We start from the raw sequence: 25,195 nt of genomic DNA, 5'->3' as shown, positions 1-25,195 counted from the left end.
CCTCCTCCCTGGGGAGGGGAGCCTGCGGATGAGTGGGCTGGGGGCTCGGGTCACGTGGGCTCGGAGCCAGGCCAGCCGGGGTCAGTACCTCGCTCTGGCCAGGACCCTGTCGGGGGTCACAGTCACGTGGCCCGTAAGGTGGGTTGCTGCAGCTTAACACTTCACGTCCGGCCTCGGTCCCCGTGGAGTGGCATCACCCGGCCACACCCGAGGTCCCCCCTCTGTGACGTGGCCCTCGCGTGCCCCACTGCCTCCGCCCGTCCCGGCCGGCAAACGCGCCTCCTGGCGCAGGTGCTCTGGGCTCCTGGATACCTCCCCGCCCCCGGCGGCTCCCAGCAGGTGCTCCCGGGACAGCGAGTGTGGGGTCGGCAGGCGCCCGTGCACCAGGCCCTCCGCAAGCAATAAGTCCAGCCACGGCTGGAGCAGGCTCCCCGATGGATCCGGGTGAAGAAATTAGGCTGTTAATAAAGCTAAAACGTTCACAGAGGCTCGTGTATACATTTCTATTAAGTTCGGTCGTCCAGCACCCGTCTCCAATAGTCTAATTTCTATATTAAATAATTAAAACTCTATTTTCAATTGCTGTGAACAATTGTTTTCCTTAATGATCTTCCCAGAGGAGCCAGTAATTTTCTATCTTGTAAAAATGATTAACTGGCATCATTATCCCGTTTCTCTGAAATATAACCGAGCCGCTCCTGGGAAGGCCATCTGTATTCAATTAATGCTCCCTTGCATTAAGACGGACAATATTACTTCACGCCATGCGCAACCCTGCTGTCCCCTCGTTTTATTATGACGATGATGGAGATAGAAACAACCAGTTTAATTATCCCATTTCCAGCAGAAATCAATTTTCAACACGTCTTCACCCTTAAGCGGAGGAAGAAGCCGGCAGGGCCGCTCTAGGGCAGGGCTGGCCGCCCGGGCGCTCAACAGGGCCGCCGCACGCCGTCTCGGCTCACAGCCCAGGGTGGGGTGCTCGGGGCCCGGACCCCGCAGGCTGGGGACGCCCATCAGGGGGAAGGGTCTGCGCACTGGGCGAATGTGCTGCCCCTCCCTCGGGTCAGTCCCGGGTGCTGCCCGCTCCCATCGCCCTCAGCATCGCTGAGGCCGTCCCCCAGGCCCCAGTCTGGGGCTGCTGAGACCTGTGCCCGCTGCAAAGTGGGGGGTCCCGGGGGACCTGTCACCCTGAGCCGCGGCTGCCTTTGTCAGGGTGATTCAGGGGACGTGCCCTGCCTCGCCACTCAATCACGCTGCGCTGCTGGCCGGCGTAATCTAATTGTTTGACATTTTTATCACAATTCATCGAGGCCGGAGGGAGAGAACGAGATGAATGCCCCCCCGCTTGGCTAAGGGCCGGGACGAAGTTGATGGGCCAAATGACGTGGGGCTCGGAGATCTTGTTAAAGATTTAAGTCTTTGTGACAAGTGGCAGGAAGTGGTGCTGGGACAATTGTGGAGGCGCCTGCCCCTTTCTCCCCCATCCCTTACGCCCCCAAGTGGTCCCTGGGGCAGTCCCAGGAGCCCTCGCTGAAACCCGTCTCTGAAATGAGTCCTCGAACAAGAACACACGAGATGTGGGCCTCTCAGGCCCAGACACGAGGTTCAGCTCTGTCCAGGCAAGGGGACCACCGTGTCTGGGCACAGGTGAGGTGTCCTGCACTCGGGCCCAGGGTGGGGGTCACCCCTGTAATGCTGCTCCGAACCGCCCACCACCCCCCTGCATGCACCACACTGCCCTCGGCCCCGGGGTGGGGGGTCCCGCAGCCCCCAGCACCGCGGTCTGTCTGTGCCGTGGGATAGAGGATCAAGGTGACTGTGACCCTGAGGGACTCAGTGAGAGGCTCTGGAGCCACATGCCTCCTGCAGCTGAAGCCCACTCTCCCAACAACCAAGCCGGCCCTTCTCCTTGCTCCTGGCTCAGCTGCGGGGATACCCGTCCTTGGGGACACCCTGACAAGAAGTGTCTGTCCAGCTGGCCAGAGCTCGCTGCACCGTAGCAGGAGCTGGACGCTGACCAGCTGACCTACGGCCTCCCGAGTGGAGGCTGGGTCCCCCTCCTGCCTGCGGTCTCATAGAGCCACTTTTCAGGGCTCACTCCTGGCCGGCGCTTTCCAGACGCTTCTCAGGGACTGGACTGACCAGGGCTGAGCAACAAAGAGCCCTGGGCCTTCCATGGCCAGGCCCGACGGTGGAGGCCAGCCCCACGCGACCCTCGCCACCCGTTCCCGTACTGCTTGTGAGCCACTGGGACCTCAGGCCTCGTCTTCCTAGGTGCGTCCAGCCTGGAGTCCCAGGAACAGTGGCAGTGCTTGCGAGGCAGGCTGCCCAGCCCGAGTCCCCGGGAACGTCCTGCCTCGCCGGGTGCAGGACTGGCCAGATCAGACTCCTCCATGGAGGACGTTTAGAAAGTCACGTAATGAGGCTGTTAAAGAAAAAAGTGACCCTAGAGATGCCCACGCCAGGATGTAGTGGTCCTTCCGTCTGCCTCGTGCCGGACGCGTGTTCTAAGCCAAAACTGCTCGGGGCTGTAGTCTGTCTTGGCAGTCACCCTGCTCGAGACGCCACGAGGCCTTCGGCGGGACAGTCCGGCTCGCCTCCGTTCTTGTGACCTGGCACTCGTGGCCGTCAGCCCGAATCGCAGGGACACCGTTTTCTGAGCAAGAAAGCAAATCCACAGAGCCGCCACATTCACAGCACAAGGAAGACCAGATTGGGTTTGTATTTTCTTTTTCACTTTTCCAAATTTTTCTTACTTCTACAGGTGTATGAGCAGTTAATAGATCAACACTGTTTCTGCAAGCCAGCTGGAAAGAGATCTCACGCGAATAAAATTTTAATAGACCTTATAATCAGCTTAATTCCCCCCAGAGGCAGACGAGCTCTGTCAGTTTGCTTGGTCTGGAATGCATTTATGCAACGGAGCCCGCCCTCAGCTCCTGCAGAAGCCGGAGCGCAAGACAAGCCGCAGTGAAGGTCTCATCGGGACGGGGTCAGCAGCAGAAATGAAGACAGGAGAGTCCACGGGAAAGCCCTGAGCGGGACCCTGAGTGCCCTGAATTCCCAGGACGCTCGTTGAGCGCCACTCTCACAGCCAGGGTGGAAACCCTGTCTTCATTCTCCTTTTAAAATCCCGAAGGGGCATAATCTGGAGGAATTTCGCCATCCGGAGCCCTGAACATGACCACTGCTGGCTGGGGATTTGACTGCGTTGTGTCCTGGCATTTCCCTTGGGAAGAGTTAGCCAGACCAGAAAAGGCCAGGCTGCCCCCTGCGACCCCATCAACCGCTCCCTGAGACCTGCCACCGGCCGCGGTCATGAGGGGTCAGGCCGCACGGTTCCACCCCAGGGCCCCATGCCCCAGCCCCAGCGTGGACATGGGCTGCGTGGTCAGAACCACAACCGGAACTTGCTGGCCAAGGGGTTGGGGCCCGGGCTGGGCGTTCCCTGCGAGGTCCCAGGGAGAGGCGCGTGGAGCCCCCGACGACCCGTGTGGTACACGCAGGTGCGCACGCGGACGACCACGGGGCTGCTCCGGGCAGGACGGTCATCGTCTGCGAGTCACCAGCCCTCGGAGCAGCGCTCGGCAGTGAGACCCCCGGCTCTGCTCTGTGGGGATCATCACTGGTCGGGGTGCTGCTGGCTGAGCTCAGGTGTGCGGAGCCTTCTTGGTCGTTTTGTTTCATTTCTGGAGCTGTGGGTTAAGGGCCGTCGTTCTGGAAGCAGGACCCAGTCGGGATGCTCGGTTGGTCCCCCAGTGGACGCTGCCCACGCAGGCAATGCCTTTGGTTGGTGGATCCTGCCACACCGGATCCCAGACCCCGGACCCCTCGAACAGGTGGAGCACGACAGGTATGGGGACAAGCGCAGACAGAGGGCCAGGTGCGCGCCCAGGCTGTCCAGCCGCGCGGTGGGAGGAACGCATCAGGGTCCTGCGAAGTGCTGGGGCCCCGAGCCCCCCAGCGCACCCCTTCCGCAAGAGCCCCGCTCACAATGCCAGAGTCCGCATCTCCCAGAGAGCTGAGCGTGGGCACTGTCCTCAGAGCCTAAATCCTGGCATTTAGTGAGAAGCAGAGACTCATTGACACCCTGAACCGCCGTCGGCCCAGTGACCACGAAGCCTCGGGGCCCTCCGGGGGCAGAGACTCTCTTTCCAAACACCCCGATGGGTCAGGTGCCGGAGCCCCTCCTCCGCCTGCGTGTGCTCATTCTTGGGAAGCCACAGACTCACACGCGACCTGCTGGCTCTGGTCTGCGGGCGCCAAGTCAGCGGGAAACCAGGCGATGCGAGGAGCCGAGGGCCGGTCAGGAGGAGTCCTCGGCCCGCTTCTGGTCTGGGACTTCCTGCCGACTGCTCAGGGAGGGGCCCCGTCCTGCCAGGGCTGCTCCTGCTCCGGTGTGGCCCCCGACTGACCCCCGTGTCCCTGTGCTCTCCGGCTGGCTGTGCTGGTCCTGCCGTAGCCCCGAGCAGCTCATTTCCATACGATGCCACCTTCAAGGTACACATCAGGATGGCCAGGAGCTGGGGGAGGGGGCGTTGGCCGGTTGGTTTCCTACGCCAAAGCCTGTACCGGCCAGCCGCCGGGGTCTCAGGAGACGCCCCCAGGAGCAAGGGCCCCCGCAGGCCAGGCCCGATGGCGGTCGCACACTGCCTCTGCCTGGTCACACGTGGCCGGAGCTGGTGTGTGTGGACGTGAATCCCAACTGCGAGGCTGCTCCATGGGTCCACCCCTGTGACATCAACAGTTAGGGCCCAGGCACATGGGGCCCGAGTGGGGCTGGCCCCAAGTCGGGCAGATGCCAGACTCTGTTACCGCCTCTGGGCCCCTAACGGTTTACAACCAGACACCCTGTTTGCCGGCACCGAAGCCAGTGTTTGCACGTCCCCTGGCTTTCAGCTCAGCCCAGTGCAGCACAGCTTGGCCACTGAGGCTCAGCCTGTCCCCCCCAACACCCCACAGAAGTGCCCCCGACATCTACCCGTGGACAGAGCCCAGGCCCGCCTCCTGCCCTTCTCCCCTCCAGGTGGCTGTCCCGCAGGACCCCCCACCCCCTATCAGATCAGCCTGGAAAGTCTGGCCGGCCCTTGAGGCTCTCTGCCATAAACACCGGAGCTGGGGGTGGCCCGAGAGGGCCTGCAGCCCCCCGACTGCGCAGACGCAGAAACTGAGGAAAACTGCAGCGGGAGGCGGAAGGCAGGGCTGCGGAGACGCGGCGGCCGTGGGACCCAGGGGGTTTTCTTGGTGCCGCGGTAGGAACCCAGACACAGAGGACAGCTCCATAACCTACTTAGAGGACCGGCAGGGCGGAGGTGTGTCCTGGGCGCCCAGTTCGGGTTGGAACCACCTGAGTGATGTCTCCCCACCGCCCGCTCCCAGGGCAGGGCCTGATCAGCTACGGCTGCCAGGCCTGACCCCCTGACATGGTCCCCCTCCCGCCATGTCGCTGACTCCAGGACAGACCCGGAGTCGTCTTCGGGATTCTATCAGGTTCGTGTCCCTGCCCCACTCTGCCCTGGCCGCGCGGGACCTGCCGCGACAGCAGCCGCGGGCGTGCTGAACCTGCTTCACGGCCGAGAAGCTGGGCTCCGAGCGCCAGCGGGACGCCAGCCTGGCCGGTCCCGGGCACTCGCCCTGCACTGGGCCCCAGACGCATGGGCGTTGGTGGCGTTTTTATAAATGTAATGAAAGGAACGCGTGCTCGTGGGAAGACAAGCCACAACACAGCAGAGACTACAACAGAGACGCTGTGGGACTTGACCTCGCCACCGTCCCTCTCCAGAGCGTCTGGCGCCCGAGGGTCCGGCCAGGCTCCTTCTCTGGGTAAGGGTTCACAGACTGAATGATGAGGCGACCTCCGTGTTTGACAAAACAAAGTGCGCAGGATGCCAGGACGCTAGAGACACCCTCGGGGCGGGGAGTCCCCACGCACACCTCCATGGGCCCTCGCAGTCTGGACGCTGCCCCACAGCAGGAGCGGGGACCCCGCGGCCCTAAGCATTGCGTCGGCGAACCCCCCAGCGCTCCCTCCCGTGACCCCGGGGGCCCTGTTTTCAGGACGGAGAACCCCGCGTGTTTACCAGGTCACGTGTTCCTCCCTCCCTGCCCGCGTGGGGAGCGTGAACGGAAGTGCGTGGCCACACGTGGGTTTCTTTCCGTGTCCTCGTGCCCTTCTGTCACTTCCAGCTCCAAGGGTCTGGCACCAGGTGCGTCTCCAAGCCACTGGCAGCGCCCGCCGCTGGGAACTGTGACGTTGACTTGGGCCAAACCTACAGATCTGGGTCACTTTTCCAACTCGCGGCTCTGCACGTCGGGCAAGAATCGTGCTTGTCAGGGGCACGCCTGTCCCCTTCTCCCGCTCGTCCCTGAGTTCCCGGGGAGATAGCTCCGGCGCCGTCCCCGGTGCGCCCAAGGGAAGGACGAAGAGTGTAAGTGCTGAAAACCGTAAGGACCACGGAACCGGGCAGAGAAAGGAGCGAAGCACCAAGGAGAGGGCGGCGGGTCCCAGATGCTGGCGTGGCCACCGCGCCTGCAGGGGCGAGGCCGTCAGGAAGGCCCTCGCGCCAGGCCCCTCGGAACTTGCTCCAGGTCCTCAGGGGTGTCACGTATGAGGGGCCCGACCTCCGGGGAACAACAATCACTTCACCAAAGACGTCAAGAATGCTGCGTGGACGCAGGGCCGGTGAGGGCACCCCTGATGGGCAGGATCCTCACCCAGCCCCTGCGGTCAGCCAGCCTCGGCTACCGCTGGAGCCGTGAGCCCCCTGCCTGCCCTCTGCCTGCCCCCTGCCTGCCCCCTGCCTGCTCCCTGCCTGCCCAGCCCCAGGCAGGCTGTGGGCTCCCTTCTGGCCGGGGGAGGGGCAGGCTGCAGAGGAGAATCCCAGAAGCCCCCAGCGCAGCATCTAGGAGCGGGGGCCGTTCTGAGCACCCCACGCCCCTTCCCCATGGGCCCTCCTCACACAGACACCCCCCGGCTGCCCGTGTCCTCCGGATGCCGCTGTCCACAGGCCGCCCTGCAGGACGGGATCTGGCCACCCTGCCCTGCCCCCACCACGCCTGCCCAGAGGCAGAAGCCCCTGCCCAGCCCCACGCGGCGTGGCCTTTCCATCTGGGTTCTGCTTGTCTCACTCTGGGGCCTTGGGCATCCTCAAGGACCGTCCTGGTTCTGCTCCCGGGTGTGCCAGGCCCCGCGGTCGTGGGCAGCCTCTGGTGTGCCGCACACAGAGTGAGTCGGGGACCTACGCAGTCGGCCTCCGCGGTGGGTCTGAACCTCCTCTGATGACGCCTTCCAGGACCCGCCCCTGCCCTGGCCTCTGATCCCTGGGCAGCTGGCGATGTTTCTAGACCCGTATCCGCTGCTCTGTCTGGGAGTTCCTGGAGTCCTCTGCGGGGATGGATACACCAGGGTACCAGGTGCTGGCTGCGGGGTGGGCTCCCAGAGACCCCGGAGGCCTGGGTCCGGGGCGCCTGTCCTTGGAATCCCTGGGTTTGCAAAATCTTTGGGAGCAGGAGAGACCTCCCAGAACCCCAACCCTCCTGTGGCCTCAGCTCTAGGTCCTCTAGGCTCTTCACGGAGCTTCCAGGATCCCCTGGCCCAACCTGTCCATGGCTCCTGAGTCAGCTGCCCACAGGTCCCTTCCCGTTGCACTGTGCCCGCCACCGGGGGGGGGGGGGGGGACTGCCATCAGATGTCTCCAGTGTCCAGGGAGAGCGACAAGGAGGAAGTCACGAGGAACCCTTCAAGGTTACCCCAATGCTGGTCACAACTGGAGACTCCGAAACATAGATCATCCCATTCCTTTGGGCTCTGGGACGCTCCAGTCGCGCATCAGCCAGCCCCTCCTCAGTAACGCTGCGTAAAAAACATCCCCACAACCAAAGCCCCGTGGCTGGCTTCCCAGGGTCGCCCGCCCTGTTCCTTGGGTCTTCTTGCCTTGGGCTGGGTCTGAGCCGTGCCATTTTCCTCCAGAGGGAAAGAGCCAGAAAAGTGGTGGACGCACAGGGTCTCTGAAATATTCTGCTTGGGTCAACAGTCACCGCCTCTGCTCACCTCTCCTTGGCCACAGCGATCCCATGGCCGCATCATCAAGAAGGCAAGCACAGTCCTCCCAGGAGGAGCAAAGCAAGTCACCGGCTTGGCAGCAGGACTCTGGCTGGTGTGGTGGGTCAAGTTCCCTGGAAAAATTTCACCAGATGCGACCGCTCCTGGGCCCTTTGTCATCAGGCGGAGAGAGCTCACTGGGCCTCTGCAGTCCAAGCCGCATGCTGACGCCGCAGGCCGCCAGCACCTGGGGGAGTGCCCGCACCCCGGACCCCACGGCAGGCAGGGGCTGGTGGGCCTGGGCACTGCACACAGCCTCTGAGCCCCTGGGGCTCCCGTGGCCAAACCAGAGCACTGGGCCTAGCTCCCTCCCCTCCCCAGCCATGCTGAGCCCATTGCCCAGGCAGGTGGACGGCCAGGCAGCAGGCAGCACTGGCCAGGGGTCCACAGACCCCCACACATTACAAGGAGCCTGGGGGAGGGGGTGCATAGGGCCTCACACGGCAGGTGCATCCCCCGGAGTCAGAGCAGCTGTTCTCCGCAGCCTGGGTGTCCCCGCTTATTGGACCTTACGGGACAGCACACCCCCCAGGCTAGGGCAAACACTAGGGTCTCCTAGACCAAGGCCCCTGCACGCCCCATCACTGGGGGAAATGGGACAGGCCCCAGCGCTCTTGCCTGAGACCCTCTCCTGGCTGGGGTCCAGCCCTCCCCACCCTCGGTGCTTGGTAACCCCTAGAAAGCAAATTGGCTCTCATCAGAGATGTTCCTTCCCCGGAGGCAGAACCCTGACTCCCTCCTCCGGAACTCTGGGGGCCCCCAGCTTCCTCCAAACTGTCCTGTCTCCTGGGAAGCAGGCCCCTTCCCCAGCCAAGTGCCTCAGTCACTCTGTGACCCCAGGGGCCTGGGGGCCTCCCATTACAGGCAACCAGCGGCTGCGTCCACTCAAGCGACAGGCAGGTCCAGGGCCTACGACAGCGGACAAGGCGGTTCAAGTCAGGGAGCGCGGGCCCTGTGCGCAGGGAGGGGCAGAGACAGCCCCACGACAAGGGCAGCCCCTTCCACGTGGCCAAGGCCTGCTGGACACACAGGGTGAGGAAGGGGCACCTGAGGGGTAGATGCCGGCTCTGGGCTGGGACCGGGCCTGGATGGTAGCCAAGAGCCCTTCCGGAAGCCTCCACCTGGCCAGTCCCGTCCTGCCCGGGGAGCACCGTGACGGCCGCGGAGCAGAGGCCCGAACACAAATCTTCCGCTCGGGGCTCAATTAGCAGTTTGGCTCGCGGTCAGACCCCCCCGGGAGAGCTCATTACCCACGATTGCACATCTGGGGCCCGCGCGGCCCTGCGGAATGAGCTCTGAGCTGTGATTTACGGCCACTTCCCTTTGTCCTTTCCTCAAGGATACAAGATTCTTGGGACCCGGAAGAGGGCTTCTGAGACGCGGTGTGACAGCCGCCCTGAGGACTGGCCTCTGCGGTCCTGATGTGGGGCGGCCCCTCCTGGGGGGCCCTCCTGTGACTGGGACCTGGGCAGCGTTGCAGAGCTCCCCTGGCCTGGACCCCCTGTCCACACGGCACAGGGGAGGGGGTGGTTTCCAGCACGGCCCAGGTCCCTCTCGCTGGGTGCTGGGCGTGGAGAGGGAGCTGCAGCCTGACCCATTCTGGAACGTGGCGCACGGGTGTGGGGGTGGGGGCACGGGGCTCCGGGAGAGTGGGGTCCGGCGCCTCTCAGAAGCACAACCCACCGCCAGACAAAGCGGCAGGGCGGGCCTGAGGGCTCAGGTTTCCTGCGACTTCGGCATGGACCAGCCGCCGGGAATCCCGTCTCTGGCTCCAAGCTCCCTCTATAGGGGAGCTCACGCCAGCTGTTGGCTGCAGGGGTCCGCTGGGCCGGAGCCTGTGGGGTGTGTCTGTGGAGCGTGTGAGTCCCAAGGGAGGGACTCTGGAAGCGGAGGAGGAAGACTGACCACCGGGACTGCAGAGGTCAGGAAGCCACGAGGGAGCCAAGGCGCTCTGCCCAAGGAGGGTGGGGGAGCCCCCCTCGCAAGATGCTCTCGGGAGAGGCTGGTGACGGTGGCCATAGCTGGTTGTGTGCCAGCAGAGGAAGGACCCACCTGTATGTGGGCACCTGCAGCCACGAGACGTCTGTGGACTCGCACGTCCCCAAAGCAGAGGGTGACCCTGTGTTGTATGGCCGGTCACAGGTCACAGCCTTCACGCAGCCCGTACCCCCACTGCGTGGGGGCGCAGGTGCAGACGTGAACCCCTCCTGTCGAGCCCTTTGGGGCTGCGCACACTTCCAGAGGAGGGAGTGAAGCCCGCGGTGTAGGACGACACGAGGAACGCGGGCCTCACGGCCAGGAATAGGCGGGTCATTCTGTGGATGTGACGTTTTTCTGGTCTGGAGCTTTTAAACAAGGGAAGGCCCTGGAGTGAGGAGAGGCGCTGGGGCGCGGGGAGGGGCGAGGCAGGGGAGCTGGGGGTCTGCAGAGGGCGGGCAGGCAGGGCCCTGGGAGCGACGGGGAGACGTCCCCTGGCCATCTAGGTCCCATCCCCCCTTACTGCTGCCCAGATCCCCGGCCAAGAAGGAGAGGGCGCCTGGGGCTCCCCGGCACCCCAAGCCTGCTCCCAGCCTCTCGCCCCTTCCTTAGCACGCATTTGGGACCCTTCCAAGGGCCCCTCCTAGCTGCCGAAGGTCGCCCGGGCCTCACCAGCCTCTTCCTGCCCATCTCTCCGTGCCCAAGATGCCCTGCAGATCAGGGTACCCGGAGGACCCCCGCTGGCGTCTATCCCTGGGGGAGCACAGAGTCCCCCAGGACCCTGACACCAGGTTCCCAGGACCCAGACGTATGTCCAGCCCTTCATCCAGAGCACTTTTCCAGCTCCCGGAACACCTGAGCGTGCAGAGTCCTTGCGGACCTGGACGCGGACCGGCCGCCGCACCCAGAGCTGGTCACTCAGCAGATGTTGTTGGGCAGAGGGGCCTTGGGTGTTCCTGGGACTGGGCCAGGGGCCCCTGCTCAGCAGCGTGGGTGGGGTGGTGGGGGAGGGGGGCAGCTCGCTCCTCCTCACGCCTGCCCCGCCCAACCCAGGGCCTTTGGGGCAGCCCCGGTCACTCTTCCATCAAGGGAAGGGGCAGGGTAGGCGAGGTCTGCCAGCAGAGGCTCCTCAAATGTGGTGCTGGGGGGCGGGGAGTGGGGGCGTTTTGTGGGGGGAGGGGCGGGATTTGCTCCAGCTCCTCCTTCCTGAGCAGCCACAACCCTGTGGCCTCCTGGGCCTGGGCTCTGCGGTCCTGGGGGCTCCATGTCTTCCCCTACCCTGTGAGCCCTGTGGCTGCAAGGTTACATCTGGGTCACCTCAGTGGTCCCTTTCCCTCTTTGGGCTCCCAGACCCCGGGGTTAGCAATCCCCAACTCAGACCCCACTGGGGGGCCTCATCACACAGGTGGTTGAGAGCCATGGGAACAAAGCACGGCCCTCTGCCAGGTGGGGGGGCGTGTGGGGTGGGGGGAGGTGGCCCCCAGAATGCCCAGCCCAGAGCGGTCATGGTTGGGACAGGTGGCAGCTCAGGGACCTGTGAGGTCCCCTTCACTGACAGTGTCTTAGAGGATGCACTGCTTCTTCGCCGGTGGAACCAGAATCCAACCTCCGGTCCGGGGTCCCACCTGCCCCTCCCGCCTTCCCGCAAGGCACCGCTCTGTGAGGACACCTGGGACTGCCGTGCTGACCCCACCTCCCCAACAGCGGTCCCTCCTGCAGGCTCTGGCTGAAGCTTCTCCTCCAAGGTTTGTTGCCCACCCGCCCCCCGCACGCCTGCACTGCCCACCGGGGCACTCCCAGGGCGCGCCACGCACACAGTAGGTGCAGAGTGCATAAATGTCTGTACCAGGCAGCCCTCCTCCTTCAGACCACCCGGCTCTCCTCCTTCAGGCCACGCGGCTCTCCTCCTTCAGACCACTTGGAAGCTTGCAGGGAAAGCCCGGTCTTCCTTTGTAGGACCTTTCCAAGACCAGGAGGTGGCCTTCTCCAACCTCTCCGCTCCAGGGAGCACCAACGCGGGGAACCCCCAGGCCTTTCTTCCCCACAGGCCGCCTCCAGACCTTCCCCGGAGGGAAGGAGGAACTGAAGGGGGTGCGGGTAGGAGCCCCAGGAGCGGGCGGAGGGGGCGCAGGTCAGAGGCCGTGGGCAGGGAGCCTTCACACCCGGGACAGGGGCACTGCAGGGAGTGGGTCCCGAGACGAGGGTCCAGGAGAGTGGAAACCGCCCCGGTGGCCAGCTTGGGAACCCTGGAGCGCCTGGCAAGGTTCGGTGGCGGGTGAGCGCACGGAGACCCGCACCTCGCACCTCACTCTCCCAGCGCGCACTCTCTCTCCGGCCCCTGTCCTACAGCCGCCGCCACTGGCTCCCCCCGGGCCGTGCTCGCTGACGCTGGAAGAGACGCCACCGCACTCGCGACCCCAAGCGTTCCCGCCGGAGCCCAGGGAGGGTGCAACGACGTGGACAGACCCAGGGTCGCTGAACCGCAGGACAGCAACTCGGGGGCTCTTTTTCCTCCGCGGTAAAACAAACAAACAAAGAAGGGGCTGGGAGGCTCCTGCCTAGAGCGCGGCGCCGGGATCTGCTCCCAGCCGCCAGCACCCTTTGGAAGGAGAGTGCGCCCCTGTCGCCCCGCCCCGCTGCAGCCTCTGGTCGCCCGCGCCCATCCACGGGTTAGTAGAGCAAAGACGGGGACCTGAGGGGGGACGCGATCCCGCCCCCACTCGGCTCCGCCCCCACTGGAGCCCCAGCCTGGGCCACCAAGCGTCTGCCGGCGGTAGGGGGTTTGGGGAGCCCAGAGCGGCCCCAGTCCTGCGGGGAGAGTGTCCAGAGCCCAGGCTGTCCGGGCGCACACAGGCTGTTGCTTGCTCTGAGGAAGTGGGGCGTGTTCTAAGCGAGACGGAGCGGGTCTCGCGGCGGGGGCGTGGGGGGGCTGCCTCCAGAAGCTGCGCGGGAATCCGGGAATCCCAGAGGGGCACTGCCAGTGTCCTGGGGGTCAGCCTCCGCCGGGACAGAGCACCTGCGGGGCGGCCACACCGGGATTGGGCAGGTGCGGCCGGGGGAGGACACGGGGAGAGAGGAACCGCAGGGCACGCCAAGCTGAGTGGCCCCACGGCGCCCGCAGCCTCACTCCGCAGCACGGACGCCCCACCCAGGGGTGAGCACCGAAGGCCCGCCCAGCCCCACAGGCCCGTGGCTCTCCCAGCGGATGTGGCGCAGGGACCCTCAGAGCCAAGACCCCACCACTAACTGCCCCAAACGAAAACAGAGCCCCAAAGGACAGCGTGGGAGCGGACGCTGGGTCCCTGCACGGAGCCGGGAGGCTCGCTTTCATTCACACCATCCACACCCCCGCGGCCTCCGTGAAAGCGGAAAGTCGTTGCGGAAGAACCGCCGGAGGCCCCAGAGAGGCCGGCCCGGCGCGCTCTGCCCACCCCTGGCCAAGCAATGCCGTCTGTTCGCTGGCCTTCGGGTCATGTCTCAAAGCAGGCAGTGAGTAACAGGAAGAGCCGGCAGGGCGCAAGGTGACACCCCGCGCGGAGGACGAAGGCGCCACGCGCAGCATTTTACTCCGTGCCTGCTCTCTGCGGGCGCCCAGGGTCCACCGCCATCCAATTTGAATCCCACAGCCATGCGACGGGCTGGGGGGCTTTTCCTACCGGAAGGGGACACCTGCCCCCCCCCCCAGCCCCTGTGAAGGCCCCGCTCTGCCCAGTGCACTTGCAGAGCGCATCCGTCCAGGCCCTGCACGTGGCCGCCGCCCGCCCTGCGCCCTGGGCTCTGAGCCCGGTTGGTCCTTGCTCTGCCGGCTCGGGCGGCGCTTCACGAGACCGCGGCCTGTGGGCTCGGTCGGGGGGTCCGGGTCGAAGCTTGAGGCTCAGGCTGTCTCCCTGGAGCCAAGCTGCGAATTCGCGACAGGGAAATGCTGCTCCCGGAGGCGCGCCCCGACCCGGCAGAGGGCAGTGCCTCGGGCTGGGAGGGGACCGGGAACTGTCCGCCTGGCAGCGCCCGCGAGTCGCCGGCCTCGCGCGTGCCCCGGGACGGGTCCCAGCTGCGCGCCGCCGGGGTGCTGGTGACAGCCGGGCAGGTTCGCGCTGGCCCTTCGGCACGTGGACTACCGCGGACTACGCGGTCCAGCGTCCCCGGCGCGTCCGCGTCCCACAGAAAGTTGCCCCCAAATGTTCGCGGCACTCGGTGACACCTGAGCCCGGGGCGGCTGGGAAGCGGCGGGGGCGGGTTTGGAGGCTCCGGCCGTGCCCCCACGACGGCGCCGGCTGGCTCCCCGCGCCGCGCGCCTGGGGCTCTTCACTGAGTGGGGCGCACAGAGCGTGCCGAGCCGATCCTCAAATCTGCATTCTTTCGGGCGATAAAATATGTTCTCGTATTTTTTCCCGATTTCCCATTAAAACCTTTGCCTAACTAAACTCCCATCCAACGGGATTTATTTCGTCCCGGGGGAGATAAATCAGGGGGCAAATTTACAGCCGGGGAGGCACCTGCCTCGCTAATGGGCCCTTCATGGAGTGCGCGGCCGGCGGGGGCGCGCAGACGGGCGGGGCGCTGGCCAATGGCCGGGCCGCGGGCGCCCGCAGCCAATCAGCGCGCGCGCCGCGCGGGGGCCCCCGCGGTTATCAGCGCGTCCGGCCCGCGCGGCACCGCTCCGATCGGCCCCGGAGCCGCCGCCGCCGCCGCCGCTACCCCTCTGACCCCGCGGCCGCCGCCCAGCCCGCGCCGGAGCCGCCGCCCTCGCGCCTCCCCGGGCCGTCGGCGCCCGCGCCCCGAGCGCCCCGCTGCAGCCGGCGCCCCGGGCCGCGCGCAAACTTCCTGGGCCGGCGGGCGCGGGCGGCGGCGGCGGGGCCCGGATGGGCGCCCGGGCCGGAGGCGGCGGCGCCCATGGACGCTAACCGCCCGGGCGCGTTCGTGCTGAGCAGCGCGCCGCTGGCCGCGCTGCACAACATGGCCGAGATGAAGACGTCGCTGTTCCCGTACGCGCTGCAGGGCCCGGCCGGCTTCAAGGCGCCCGCGCTGGGCGGCCTGGGCGCGCAGCTGCCGCTCGGCACCCCCCACGGCATCAGCGACATCCTGGGGCGGCCGGTGGGCGCGGCGGGCGGCGGCCTCCTGGGCGGCCTGCCCCGTCTCAACGGGCTCGCCTCGTCGGCCGGCGTCTACTTCGGGCCCGCGGCCGTGGCGCGCGGCTATCCCAAGCCGCTGGCAGAGCTGCCCGGGCGCCCGCCCATCTTCTGGCCCGGCGTGGTGCAGGGCTCGCCCTGGAGGGACCCGCGCCTGGCTGGCCCGGGTAGGTGGCGCGCGCGGGGAGCGGCGCGGGGCGCGGGGCGCGGGGCGCGGGGCGCGGGGCGGCCGGCCGAGCTCACCCGCCCTCCTCTGCAGCCCAGGCCGGCGGGGTCCTGGACAAGGACGGCAAGAAGAAGCACTCACGGCCGACCTTCTCGGGCCAGCAGATCTTCGCGCTGGAGAAGACCTTCGAGCAGACCAAGTACCTGGCGGGCCCGGAGCGCGCGCGCCTCGCCTACTCCCTGGGCATGACCGAGAGCCAGGTCAAGGTGAGCGGCTGGTGCGGGGCGGCCTCCCGCGGGCCCCGCTGCGCCAAGTCGCCTCGGCGCCCGCGTCCAGCGAACGGTGTGCGCTCGGCCGCCAGCCCGCCCCGGGCCCAGCCCCGGGGGCGCTGCTGCTCTGCGGCTGGGCCAGGCTGCTGGCCTCCGCGGCCCCTGCAGGTCCACGCGGGCGGCGGGCTCTCGCGTTGCACGGGCCGGGGCGGCCGCGGTGCCGTCTGACGTTCCCCCTCCGCCGCAGGTGTGGTTCCAGAACCGCCGGACCAAGTGGCGCAAGCGGCACGCGGCCGAGATGGCGTCGGCCAAGAAGAAGCAGGACTCGGACGCCGAGAAGCTGAAGGTGGGCGGCTCGGACGCGGAGGACGACGATGAGTACAACCGGCCCCTGGACCCCAACTCGGACGACGAGAAGATCACGCGGCTGCTCAAGAAGCACAAACCCGCGAACTTGGCGCTGGTCAGCCCGTGCGGCGGCGGCGCGGGGGACGCCTTGTGAGCACGGGCGCGGCTGGAGCAACCAGGGTCGGGGCGGGCGGCGCCCCTCGCCGCCGCCCGCCCGTGTGTATATATATTTTTACAGAATAAGTTATAAAGCGGCCGGCGCGGGCTCGGGAGGGCGCGGGGCCGCGCGTCCCGGGGCGGAATCACTTTGTATAATCAATAAATTATTTAACACGTCCCCGGCGGAGCCGCGGCTCCGGAGGCTGCACCGCGTGTGTCTTCCTTCTCGAAAACCCCGTTCCACCTCCCCCGCGGGTCCCTGCCCACCTCTGCACCAGCCCAAGTCCCCGCGGAGCCGGGCTGGCGGCGAGGCGCGCGGTGCGACCCCGGCCCGCGTGTCTGCAGGCATGGGCGGCGGCAGCTCGCAGGAGCCAGGGGACAGCGAAGGCCCAGAACGGGGAAGGGCGACCGCGGCCCCGAGACCCCCTCCGTCGCCCGCGGAGCGCCGGAGGAGCCGTGAGGGCAGCGAGCGCCCAGCGGAGCCGAGGGCCGCGGACGGAAACAGCGGGCCAGGGGCGCAGCGCCGGCTGGTGCGCGCGCGGCGACAGGTGAGGCGTCCTCTCCTACCTGCGCCCTCCCCGGGGCTGCGGGACCGGAAAGTGGCGGAGGTCCGCGGCAGGTGAGCACCGACCGGCGCGTCTCTCTTTTCGGAAACCCCGGGGCGGGCGAGGGGCGGGTCCTAGGCTGCCCTGGCCGGGCGCCGCGACTCGCCGAGGTGTTGGATTTGATTACGCAGACCTTAAAACGCCTTGGCAGCTAAAGGTTTCCAAGTGCGGGCCAAGCGCGAAGCTCCCAGATTTTAATCTCCGCAGCCCGGTTCCGTAGTCTTTGATCTGTAGAAATTGCTGTTTGACTCAGACTGGGGCACCGGAGAGAAATCCCCAGTAATCCGGCGGCCCTGGGAGGGACAGCGCGCACTCCCTCTCCCTCCGCAGCCCTGCACCCCGCGCAGGGATGGGCCAGCAGCTCTTCTCCACACTCTGGCCCCCGTGGAGCTCGTGCTCTGAATGGTTGCACCGACTGTGCCCAACTCGAGCTTTAATTTTAAGAATTAAAAAGAAGGGATTACATTACTATAAGGTTTCTCCTTGAAGGCAGTTTTGAAATTGTTAGAGAAACAGAAAAGCCTGACGTTTTCTCTTCTATGCCACGTGGCCGCAGCATCAGTTTTTAAAGACCTTTCTTTTGAGCCACGGGCTGGTCTTTTTCATGGAGCAATATTGAAATGTATTTTATTTCTGTCACTGAACCATTCTCTCAGCTCAAGTTAAGGGCAAAGGCATTTCCAGTTTTAGTTTTGAGGAAGGCAGTGCATTTTTATAATCTCATCTTTAAATGCTGAGGGGCATTTCCCATTAGTTACTGCGACAGGGAAAAATCCAAAAGATTATTTTTCTGCACTTAACTACTGGCTTGGTTTTGTGTAGCGACATCGGATGGAATGGCATTCCGGGATTTCTGGGGAGCCTGATCTGAAGTCACAGCCCACAAAGGAGGGCCCTCCCGTTACTTAGCATTTCAAAGGAGACGGGCCGGGAAGGCAGAGAAACAGAGCAGACACAGAACTGTCTTCACCATGATCAATTTTATTGCTTAGGAACCGGAGCGGCCATTTCTACAGGCCTCCACAGTGACCAACAGCTGACACCCCGTTACACAGAAGCTGTGGGGCGGGCCTGCTGTGGGGCGTGGACAGAGCAGAGCGGCCACAGCCCCAGCTGGCCGCACCGGCCAGAACGGATTCGGCGAGCGGACGCCCGATCGCTCGTGACGGTAGTGATCCACTCGAAAACGAGCATCCAAGGCCTTCCCCAGTCCGGGAGTAGTGTAGTGTTCTAAAGCAGATCAATAAAACACACGCTGTGTCCCGCCCGCAGGCTCCACATGAGCTAGGAACGCTGTGCTTCGTGCTGGGGGACAGGGTCGCAGCGGGGTGTCCCGGAGGCTGGCCGCGGGCGGCGGCCACGGAAACTCACGGTTTCGCTTCTCTTAAGAGATCTACAGACAGCCTGTGTTAAAAGCGGTTTCTATCGGAAGCAGACTAGCCTATTTTGTTTCTCCCACGATATTATTGTTTTATGTAGAACACTTGGCACCATAGAACAGTAACAAAAGACGAACAGTTTACAAAGTTCTTCAAAGGTACACCCGAGCTAGCTATACACTTCACATTCGGTTCTTACCATTACACAGAAGGAAAGGCAGAGGAGTAAGACCTGCAGGTGTAGCTGTGCTGTGGTCCACCGCCCCCAGGACGGCGCCGCGCGGCCACCCGGCCCGACGGGTCTGTGCCGACGTGCGCGTCCCTGAACTCCTAGCCTCCACCCACCTGCCGACAGGACCCTCGCAAGCATCCATCCTGGAAAGTATATTTAGCATAAGTTTTGGTAAGATTTATAAATTATTTTTAAAAAGTATATATTTATAGATATTTATAGATATAAAAACGGAAAGCAGCCGCAGTGTGATTCTAAAACCATGTAACACGGCAGTAAATAACACGAAGGGGGCCACCGGAGGCGAAGACCAGGGCCCCTTGCTCTCCTCACAGTGGCCACACTGCCTGAGTCGCAAAGAGCCCTGCCTGTCGCCTCGCCCCCGGGCACTCCTCCAGCTGGCAGAGGGGGACCGGGGACACCTGTGGGGTTTCCACGCCAGAGAAGCTCTTCCCACGCTGACAGTGACTAGAAATGGAAACTCTGAACTCTGAGACTCCCTCTCCGGTCTATGGAGTTTGGCAACAGGACGGTGACTTGTTACAAAAACCCAATGTTTCTACTTAATGTCACATGAACAGACAAGACAGTGAGGTATGTGAGGCTGCTCCGGAACGGTCCGGAGGCTGAAGCGAAGTGTGGGGCCGGCCGTCTAGCGGGCGGGTTTGCCGACGCAGCTGTTAGGAGGACGGGTTTCAATGGACAGGACTTCCACCGGCTCCTCGCGCTACAGGGGGGTCTCGCGAAGGGCCCTCTGGTGTCGCAGGCATCGCTTCCCTGCCGTGGAATTGGTCACTCGTTAAAGGAACAAACACACCAGGAAAAGCTGAGAAAAGGTGAAGCCAAGGGAAGGAGTCATATTTACCACACGTCACTGCACGACACAACACTTGTGCACATGGGCGTGAGGTTTACCTGCCCCAGGCGCGATGCGGAAGGCCAGGAACACGGGCTGCGGCGGGAGAAGACGGGAGTCAGACCCCACAGCCACGCGCCGGCCCCGACCCCCGCCTCCAGATCCTGCCCTCCCCCTGCCTTGTGTGCGGGACCCCGGCGCCCTCCGACTGGAGCTGTGGCTGGACTTCTGTGAAGGGCGGGATTCCAGGCGGACGCTCACGCGGACGACTGTGCAAACCCCAGACCCGGGGAAGGACAGAGTCGCCGGCCTGGTGCGATCCCACTGGGTGCCCTTGCGGGGGGCCCCGCGTCAGGACGAGGCACCCAGGGGTCATGGCCCAGAGGCCCTGCACACGGGACAGCGTGGACATCTCCCATTTGCCTGGAGGTAAGACGGGCGGGCATTGGCCTCCGTGAGGCTGCGGGGCGCCCCTGCGGACAAAGTGCGTCCCCACACAAACACTCGGTGTCTGCCTCTAAAGGGTGGCACCCACGCTCGCCGCCGTGAGAAGGCCGTCACGGGGTCCCACGTGCACACTGGAAAAATGTCCTTCGGAAATTGCCGGCTGTAGACGGTATTTTGTTACAAATAGTAAAATTCTGTATTTTATTGTACTGTGACTAGTCTTTTCTGCCTTCTTTACCTACCTACCTACCTTGCGGTATTTCACTGCAACTGAGTAGACACAAACCGCTCGGGAGAGCTGTGTGGCCTTAGGAGGAGCCCCAGCCCGGCCCCGCCCCCACCTTCCAGCCCTACAGGACACGGACATGTCACCTTGTGGTCTCCCATGCAGACGTTGGGCCCGATGTGGTCGTAGGTGACAACCTTCTCCTCGCTCTCCGACTGGAAGAGGAAGCAGAGAGACCGTGTGGGAAGGCGGGAGTGGCGGGGCTTCCTCAGGGAGCCAGCCCCCACCCACCGCTGCCCCCTGCCAGTAGGTGTCCGGCCAGGCCCTCAGAGGGAGCCCCCAGCCAGCAGGCACAGAGTTCTGGAAGTCCTGGGAGCCCCTGGCTCTTCCTGCTTCTGGACAGGAGTTGGGCGGGGGCCCCCCCAAGCTCTCCTCTGGCACGTGTCCCTGGCAGAGGGCCGGCACTCGGGCGACGAGAGCAGCCGTGAGCCTTCTTCCCGGGTGCGCCCTGCAGAGCCGAGTGGCACACGGCGCCCGTTGGCCCTGTTCATGCTTGTTTCGACAGCCGGTTCTATCCGCCCGAACTGTGTTCACTCGAGAGCAGACGCCTCTGCGCCGAGCACTGTGCACGTTAATTAACGGCCGTGCATGGGCCCCCCCTCCCGGCGGCTCCGTCCCCCGCTCCGTGCAGACGCCAGCTTTATTGGGTGCGACTGCGAAGGGCTCGTTCCCGGCCATCGGTCAGCTCCGACTGGGCCGGATGGTTCCATCCGCAGCGGGAGCTTGAGACCATAAAGTTGAAACTGAATTAGCTTTAGTGCAATAGGAAGGTCAGTTCTACTTTCCAGCACGGTCGCCTGCCGGAAGGTGCAACCCAACCTCCGGCACCGCCTGCGCGAGCGTTTCCCATCCCTCGCGATCGCAGGCCGCCTCGCGGAAGTGGGGGACATTCATCAAACGCAGCACGGTAATTTACAAAGGCAGCATAAAATTGTGGGTTTCCAGCTGCATGATCTTGAGACATAAACAAACGACAGCCACCGCCACCGCTGGTGTCTCAGGGCCGGGGAAGCAGAACGGAACATGAGGACAAAGCAGCGGAGCGAGCCATGATGGATGAGGCCTGGCGGCCGCTCCCGAAACATCGGCTCCGCCCGCTGCCCCCGGGGAGGGCCTGGGGGACATGGGGGGGAGGCCCTCACCTCCAGCTCCGGCCCCATCGCGTCTGAAGCTCCAAGACGTGAATGAGCACGAGAGGGTCCCTGGGGAACCACCCCCACCCCCGGGCTGCGCCGTGGACACCGCACGAGTTCAACTCGGCCACCTGCGCTCAAGAACTTCCTGCAAATGCCGTTTCCTCGGTGCGGCGCGTCCCCTGCTCGTGAGACTTGTCTCTTCTCCGCCCCGGGGGCCCCATCCTGGCTACGGCTGTGCACCCAGCACCCCGCGTGTGCTCAGGCCGCAGGCGTGCGAGGCTGAGCCACTGTGGGACCGCACGCGGCCGTGTCCAGAGCGCCAGCGAGCGGGTCCCGCAGAGCGGGCAGGGCTGTGTCCAAGGCCGGCTGCCGGGCAGGCTCCCGGGGTCTGTGCACTCGTGGCCCACGCCCAGTGTAGCGTCAGCCAGGGAGGCCCACGGGGAAGCGGCTCCGGGGGCTGTTCCAACAGTGGGTCCTGGGTGCAAGGGTGTCCCAGGCGGGGGCGGGCCCTACTCACCGTGCAGGGGCAGGAGCGCTGACGACTGGGCTTGTGTGGACCCGGGGAAGGCTCCATCTCCAGCCCAGGCCCCCGCTGGCTCCTCCCCACGCGCCCACAGCGTTCTGGGCTCGGGAAGGAACACGGCTGGCTGGGCCCTCACTGAGGCGGCCAGCGGGTGCCCAGTGAGGATGGGGCAAAGGGTGTGCATGGCGGGGCTAGGAGCTGGGGCGGCACGCGGTGGGGCTCGGCCCTCCTGGCTGTGAACCCTCTTGCCCACTGCGCTCCGAGTCCCTGGCTGAGGACTCAGGGTGTGGCCCAAGGCCAGCCAAGGGGTCCTGGTGGGGGGTGGGGACTGGAACCTAACACAGAGCTCAGGTCAGTTATGGTCCCCCGAGCGCACACATCTTCTCTGAGCACTGAGCACCAGCCTGTGACCCGCCTCCGGATCGATGCACTTGCACGCGGTTCCTCATTGACCAATTCAGACACTGATTCTTCCGAACACACTCCTTTTGTATTAAAACGTGGGCACTGAAATTCTGGAAAGTGAGCAGCCACGGGAGACCTGAGTGTCCCAAGCCCCAATGCAGGGTGAATGTCCCTGTTCGTTTTTACCACGTTGTGCCCAGATGTGAATCAGGCTCTTGATTTACAACTCGGGCAAATAAGGACCCGTGTGTTCACACGCGTTACATCAGCGCGTTCGTGGACAAGAGCACACTCAGTTCCCGAGGACACAATGAACCGTGACAGTCCTGGAGGCACGAGCTGGTGACCGCGAACGCATGTCGTGGGTTCAGAAGGGCAGCGGGTGTCCCGGGGGCCCTCAGGCCCGGGCGCTGGGTCTCAAGCGGCTGAGGACCCACTGCAGGACGGCGTCTGGGCCCATCCCGGGGCCCCTTGTGGGTGGCTGGCTCTGGGGCGACTGTGGCCCTTACCTTCAGAATCAGCTCCCTGGCAGACGGGGACATGAGGACGCGGTCGCACCAGGCGGGGCATCGGGTGTTCATGTACCGCTGGCCCTGGCCGGAGTCCTCGCTGTACGGGTAGCTGCGGGGACACAAGGCGCCTGGTTAGCGGCCGGCGGTGGCCCCACCTCCCACTGTGCCCTGAGGCCCCGGGGAGGGCCGTGTGTCTCTTCCCATGACGTGGAGTGGCCAGCGCCACGCAGGCAAAGAGACCACGTAGATGTTTCCAGAACACAAAGTCAAACCCGTGATCCCAGTTCTCACTTGAATTTTAGCTACAATGGATCTTGGGACAAACCAGTGGCATCATCTAGGACGTTGTGGTTTTAGTTTTGGACGTGGTCAGCGGACAGCGGAAACCTGCGTGCGGAAGACGGGCCTCCTTCCCCCCTGTGTCCGGGGCTGGCCGAGCGTGTGGCCTGAGAACGCAGGGGTGCGGCTGTGGGACTCTCACCCACGCATCCCCGCATGGCTCTGGGGGAGCCTCTGGCAGCGGGGTCGGGTGCAGGTGCCCCCCCGCGCCCCGACCCAAGCCTGTTCCACCACAGCATCTGGTCTCGGCAAGTGCCTGGTGCCCGGGCCGTGGGTTCATCGCTGTGGCCTGTGACTGGCCACACAGGTGCCCCTTCCCACCCCTCAGCCTGGCGCAGCCCCGGGAGAGGCCCTGATGGTCGCCTGGGGACAGAGTCACCACGGCGAACCCCCAATAGGCAAGTGACACAGGCGTGGGCGAGAAGCGTGTGGGGTGCCGCGGCAGACCCCCTCTGTGTTCCTCGGCCTCCAGGCAGCTCCCTCCTGTCTCCGCAACGCCCTGGGACCACCCTGTGGGCCGGCGGGCCTCCGGGGTCACTGAGAACCGCTGGCCTCGCCCCAAGTGCACGCAAGCCGGGGGTGGGGTGGGGTGGGGTGGGGGAGGCGCGTCGCGGCGGCTGCGGCGTCCACGCCAGCGTGACGCGTCTGCTGTCCGGGCGGCGTCTCGCACGGCCATCCTAGGGTCTACACTGCTCCTTGCAAAAATCTGCTTCCAGGTCCGCTCCGGATTATATAATTATATCATTATAGCAAGCTTGTTCCCCGTCGCTCGCTGCTGGGGAGAGAGGGGCCGTGTAGCGCCTGGTCTGCGGGGGACCTGGCCCGTCCCGCTGCTCTGTGGCCTCAAGACCCACATCCTGGCGCAACTGTTAGGCTCCGTAGAACATGACGCTGCCCAGAGCGAACGGCTCCCGGCCTGGCCCCGTCCCACCGGGGGTCCCCCACACGTTCACCAGAAGCAGGGGCCGAAGGCTCCCGCCTCTCAGGGAGTCACCGCTGCACTTGATGAAAGACTCAAAGCAGCAAATATGCTTAAAAACAAACCCAACGCAGCCCCCGGCTGATGGCATCCTGCGCGGACGGAGGAGTCCTCTGCAGGGAACGTGGGGCCCCCGGCTCGGCTGTGACCGTGGGGGAGTGACACCGGCCGTGGGACTGCTCGTCTCGCACGCGCAACCTCGCCTGGGAAGCATGCCCAGGGCGGCGGCAGGCTCTCTCCGCAACGTGCTGCCCGTGAGCCGGGGGCCGGGGGTCCACACGGATCAACCCCAGTTTCCAGACAACGTGCTGAGTCATGGGACGAGAGCCCTGGCTAGGGGCAGAGGTCAGGGGTGAGGGCGGCCGTGGGCAGGCAGCTGCTAGGTGCGGGCCCTCTGCCAGGAGACAGCCAGTCGTCCAGGCTCAGGGGTAGCCTGGGAATGGGACAAATGCCACGTGCTCAGACGCCACCTGCAACGCTCAGTGATGCCCCTGATGCTGCAGAGAGGACAGGAAGACCCCTCGGGGGACCCCAGCCCATCGTGCTGGCAGGACCCACTGCCACAGTCCAGTGTGAACACAGCTGACTCAGGAGGAGAAAGCGGCTGGTCCCCAGAGATAGCCCCACAGCCGGAGGAGGGGGCCAGGCCCCTGTCCCTCCTCCCACAGTAGACGCGTGGGCCCCATTGGCGAGCACAGGGCACCGGGCCCGACGCTGCGAGCCTGCACACCTCCAGATCAAACAGTGATGGGCGCTCGCCATGCACACCTGAAAGCAAACCCCGGCGGGCTGGGGACACAGGACCAGCACCCAGCCCGTGCTCCCACGTGGGGACAGCTGTAGCCGCCGGTGGTTAAGTAGCGACTGCCCACCGGTGCTCAAGCATGCGGCCCTCCCTTCCCCTCCACCCTCAAGCTCCTTCCATCAGGATGTGGGCGCTGGCCCCTTGGCCGTGGCCGGGCGATTGGCCCTGAGGAGCAGGCTCAGGCCTCCACGCGAGCCGGCGGGCCCGGCGGGTTGAGTGTCCAAGGCCCCGAGCCTGACACACAGTCTGGAAGGCACAAAGCCCAGCCGTGTGTGCCAGCCTGCGTCCACAGGGCTGGCCGCGGGTGGGGCCGCCGGGCGCAGGAGGAAACGGAAGGTGAACCACCGGCCAGACCGGTTCACCGTGCACCTGCTCTGCCCAGCGTGGCTGGCGTGGCAGGGGTACTGCCCCGGGGACGGAAGCCCCTCCTTGGAGCCCTGCTGGAGGACAGCAGCTGCGTGAGTGGCCGCAGACACAGGGCGGGGCGGTGTAGACAGGACGCGGCAGTGTAGACGGGCCTGTCAGAGCAAAAGCAGCTCGGG

At 65.1% G+C, this 25,195-nt stretch overlaps 2 protein-coding genes across 6 annotated transcripts in view; one reads left to right on the top strand and one right to left on the bottom strand.

The window, feature by feature from the left end:
* The first annotated feature begins 14,923 nt into the window (after positions 1-14,923).
* NKX6-2 (NK6 homeobox 2) lies at positions 14,924-17,615 on the top strand. The gene is made up of 3 exons (XM_046027582.1): positions 14,924-15,374; positions 15,467-15,639; positions 15,890-17,615. Exons 1-3 carry the CDS (start codon positions 14,972-14,974, stop codon positions 16,142-16,144), a joined length of 831 nt encoding a protein of 276 aa, XP_045883538.1. The 5' UTR covers positions 14,924-14,971; the 3' UTR covers positions 16,145-17,615.
* A 100-nt stretch (positions 17,616-17,715) lies between these two features.
* INPP5A (inositol polyphosphate-5-phosphatase A) overlaps positions 17,716-25,195 on the bottom strand; it is a 158,930-nt gene continuing 151,450 nt past the window's right edge. For 3 of the 5 annotated variants that reach the window (XM_046027577.1, XM_046027580.1, XM_046027581.1), the window contains 4 exons: positions 22,528-22,639; positions 20,041-20,109; positions 19,281-19,317; positions 17,716-19,191 (listed from right to left, as the gene is read on the bottom strand). In XM_046027577.1, the coding sequence (XP_045883533.1) occupies positions 19,061-19,191; positions 19,281-19,317; positions 20,041-20,109; positions 22,528-22,639 (349 nt within the window). In that variant the 3' untranslated portion in view covers positions 17,716-19,060. Of the gene's footprint in view, positions 19,192-19,230; positions 19,318-20,040; positions 20,110-22,527; positions 22,640-25,195 lie in introns of all 5 variants that reach the window. The other 2 variants (XM_046027579.1, XM_046027578.1) reach the window with 2 other exon arrangements.

This window comes from Meles meles, chromosome 13 (assembly GCF_922984935.1).
Source record: "Meles meles chromosome 13, mMelMel3.1 paternal haplotype, whole genome shotgun sequence".
Lineage (NCBI taxonomy): Eukaryota > Metazoa > Chordata > Mammalia > Carnivora > Mustelidae > Meles > Meles meles.
The sequence above is the reverse complement of the archived record's forward strand: the minus strand, read 5'-3'. Positions and strand labels throughout refer to the sequence as shown.